The sequence below is a fragment of the Gavialis gangeticus genome, unplaced genomic scaffold (assembly GCF_001723915.1).
Source record: "Gavialis gangeticus isolate Ggan-Ray unplaced genomic scaffold, GavGan_comp1, whole genome shotgun sequence".
Taxonomy (NCBI): domain Eukaryota; kingdom Metazoa; phylum Chordata; order Crocodylia; family Gavialidae; genus Gavialis; species Gavialis gangeticus.
Genome location: NW_017728995.1, coordinates 9,514,731 through 9,518,860, shown reverse-complemented (window position 1 = coordinate 9,518,860; position 4,130 = coordinate 9,514,731). Strand labels below are relative to the sequence as shown.

At 36.0% G+C, this 4,130-nt stretch overlaps 1 protein-coding gene across 1 annotated transcript in view; it reads left to right on the top strand.

Moving 5' to 3' along the window:
* The window catches only part of KPNA4 (karyopherin subunit alpha 4), a 37,451-nt gene extending 33,573 nt beyond the window's left edge, over positions 1–3,878 (top strand). Inside the window, exons 16-17 of the mRNA XM_019503228.1 lie at positions 341–435; positions 1,950–3,878. Coding sequence (XP_019358773.1) covers positions 341–435; positions 1,950–2,048 — 194 coding nt within the window. The 3' untranslated portion in view covers positions 2,049–3,878. The remainder of the gene's footprint in view (positions 1–340; positions 436–1,949) is intronic.
* The last annotated feature ends 252 nt before the right edge of the window (positions 3,879–4,130 follow it).

Below are 4,130 nucleotides of genomic sequence, written 5' to 3'. Positions count from 1 at the left end.
TGATGATGATTACTTTATTTTCCCCAAACTCCTGAACACTTTTTCATGGTTGGAGAATCCCAATTGAGTTGTTACACAGTTAAAAAAAAAAAAAATAATAATAAGCATCCATGCATGGAGTTAATCAGCATTAGCTGCATGTATAGATAAGCCTAAACATGTTACATTCTAATTCTGTTGTTAGTGTCCCCCAAACTTTTTTAAATATACAAGACTTGGCTAACATGGGGATAGTTAAGTTTAATGGGTGAGGTGAGAAGACAGGTGGTAGGTTAGCTTAAGTGTCAGATCTAATATTTTAACCTTCTGACTGATTCCTTCTCTTAAATATTTCCTGCAGGGTTGGAAAAAATTGAACAGCTACAGAATCATGAAAATGAAGACATCTACAAACTTGCTTATGAGATCATTGATCAGTTCTTCTCTTCAGATGATGTAAGTGTATAGTAGTTTTGTCACATTCACTTTTATTTATCAAAGTGCCTAGAGACTTTACACTGGTTAAATCTGTTTCTAGCATTTACTGTAATTATATTGGATTGATAGGGTCAGTAGGTAGATATGTGCATATTTGTTCCAGTGATATACTGTAAACTTCAGTTTTGAGGTGTTTTGAGCAAATATGCTTTAAATAAAATGTCTTGCTGAAACTAATTTTTCTGTTTTTGATAGTTGGGGGACATAGGTAGACAAGAAAAATTTAAGTAACCTATGCTTACCTCATTGCATCAGCCCTTCTAAGTTGAATGAGTTGTCATTTAGAAAGAAAGGCTTCTTTTTAAGAGAAATATTTGATACATAACTAGGATGAGAACCATTGCACCAACATTATTTAGCCTAAGTTCCTCTGGTCTTCAGAAGTAATTTTTTTGTAGCTAGCTTGTATCCAAATTGTGCCAATCTCACATTTATTAGGTTTCCAGTTGTATTGAGTAGCAAGTGGTGGTGTTGTAATGCATTGAAATCCTGATCATCAATTTATAGGTATCTGACAGCGAGCTCAAGTGCCTTAGCAGCTCTTCTTTCCTACATGACTATATCTCAGAACATTTTAGTCTAAATCAGTAGTTTTCAACCTGTGGTTCCACAGACCCCTGGGGATCCGTAGACATTGTCTAAGGGGTCAGTGAAAGATGACTATTATCAATCAAAAGTATGTGAATACTGACGCTTACAGTTCAAAGGGGTCTGCACCTCCATTTTATATTTTTTAGGGATCTGCAAATGAAAAAGGTTGAAAACCACTAATCTAAATACATAACACGTAAATGTGCTTTTTCAAAGTAATTTACTATGTTTAAAGTGCAAAGAGAAGTTTGTCCTGTCCCCCTCAAAAAAAATTAAATGTGATCGCTGCCACAATCCTATCCGTTTTGCAACATTAGTAAGGTAACTCTTCCTTGGTAGTTGGTAATCGTCAAAAACAGATTGCAAACTGATGTGCACTTCCCACATCAGAGTGCAGTGCTGCTGTGCTGTATTTCTTGAGAGGTATAAGAAGCCTGTGTGGCAGTTCAGATCCTGGAGTACTTTTTACAAGTTAGGAGTTAGTCCTGGTATTGGGGCATTTTAGGTAATTGCTGCTTGTGTTATCAACGTTCCCCCTGCAGTTTCAAGAGACTTCTGTTCCTGCTTTGGTGATTTAGTGCTCTGTTAAACAGCTGCCACATTTCAACCTATCCACCATATAGTCTGTAATTTTGTTTTAATACAAATTTGCAGTTCTTTGGGGTGCAAGGTTTATAAATTCAAGGTGTTACTGACTGTAGATTCTATGGTCAGGCTGCTACAAATGAGCCAAAACGTGTGTCTCAATCACTATTTATACAAAGCTGTGGATTTTTTTAAACACTAGATCCTGGTGACTCTGGTATAAAATGATAGACGTGTTAATTTGTCATGTTTAGCCTTTCTGTACCCATTCTAAATGCTTCTTTGTTCTGTTACAGATTGATGAAGATCCTAGCCTTGTTCCAGAGGCAATACAAGGTGGAACATTTGGTTTCAATTCATCTACCAATGTACCAGCAGAAGGGTTCCAGTTTTAGAGCGATGACTTGGAAGTTAGGTACAATGCAGCACTGAATAAAAAATGGTTTGATCCATCAATCTTGGCTCATGGGATCCGCTGCTGCATTAAATCGGGAAAGAAAATGTGAAGATTTCATTTGGAATCACAGAAAAGCCCAAATGAAGTCAAGATGGCGAGTGGGTGCGAGTGAGAATGAGTGGCAAAATGTAATGAAAAACTTCACACTGAATGCTTATTTAGATTGTTCAAAGAAAAAGGGCTACAGGTCAAAGATCTTCAGTGCCTGAGAAAGGAACAATGACTTATTAGAGCAATTGGGGGGGGAAATGCAGTACTATCATCATCAAGCATAAAAGAGAATAGGATGCCCATATAAGTCCAAGGAGAATGAGCCCAGGCCTTGCTATGAAGCACCGTGTGAATGGACAACATTGAATGAATGTCTGGACTCAATGCTGTGGAGCCAGGCTCTTGTTTCAAATCTAGGGCTCTTCAGTCATGAAGCAGACTCCTAGTCTTGGAGTGGCGTGTGTACGAGAGTATGGTTGTGATGCTGTATGTGAACGCATGCAAGCTTGATTCGCCTTCAGGGGGCTGATAATAAACCTAGTAAATCATCAAAATGAGTTCATAAGTGTTAACTTACACTGGACACAAAAACAAAGACCGGTTTAGCAGCAGACTCTAGTTTACTCCTGCAGCCTGTGTTTTTTTTCTTTTCCCTTTTTAATTTTTCTTTTAGTTACTTTTAATTTCTTTCCTGTATGGCTTATTAGTTGTTTGTAAAGTCAGAATTTTCAGGAAGGCTTCCCTGTGCATTTGCACCAGATGAATGTTTGATGTTATGAAAAAGCTTTCCATATCATCAAAACTAATTTGTGTAGATTTTTGCATGGAAAAAAGTCATACATTTCCCCTCAAATAGACTGTGTTGCAGTACACAAGTTGCCATAATAGTAGAAAACAGTAAAATGTGGTAATAAAATCATCATCCTTTTCATTTTCAAAGACAACATGAAGACCTTTGCATGTGGTAATCTACAAGCATAGCTCATTTTTAGATTTTGTTGAGTCCTGTAACAAAACGTTTCCGTTGTGGTAGAATACCGTGCTGTGTTTCAATGTTACTTGTTTTCAAACTTTGTTTTCTATGAAAATGATATGGAAACTTCTAAAATTTAAATTTGGTGCATATGTACTGCTGAATAAAGACCGAAGAGGTGTGAACAGATGTACAAATCAAATCATGGTTTGAACACCTTAATTAATATGCCTAATCTGTCCAATTGTTTTAGACTACTTTTTATCTTAGATGTAGGCAGCCATGAACAATCTATTTTGAGCCACTTTAGAGAGAAAACTTTGTATTTTTAAAACTTGCATAAAAGCATGCAAGTGTTTTTATAATTGGAAGAATGCCTCAGTTTTGAGGTTCTGCACACTAAATTAAAAGTGACGTTACAAATTTGTACGAAAAGGAAAACTCTTTATAAGGTGGCTCATTGTAGGAAATGCTGTGCCTTCCCCTTTGAGCACAAGTGTTGCATGAACAACAGTTTGCTATAATAAAACATACCAGGTTAGCCACCATTAGCATCTATATCTACCTTGTGTTTTAAAATCAACTGGTAATTCTGAAACACTGTAGAATGAATGGATAAAGATTATTTTGTGATCATAACTCTTTGTTGGACTAGAGTATTTTTGCAGCATTCCTTGTCATCAGAAACATGGTTAAAGTTTAAAACTAGAAGCAGCAGAAAACTAGCTTGTGAAATTTATCCAAGTAGAGAGCAGGCTAGGCTGTCTTGGGGAAATAAACATTAAAACATATAACAGTGTTGTATTTGCTGTGTCTTTTGTATAAGCTTATAACTTTTTTAATAAGTATTTGGGTACACAAGCAATTGGATTGGTTGGTTTAACAAATTGTTCTTCTTAATCTAATTATTGACTCCGAGCTGAAAGCTGTATAGGGTGATATATGGGACAAAGAATGATTTAAAGTAGAAAATAGAAAATTATTCATGTAAGGAGCTTGAAAATAAGAATGCCTTTCTATGATTTTATTTTCCTGTTACTTTCTAATGTAAGACGT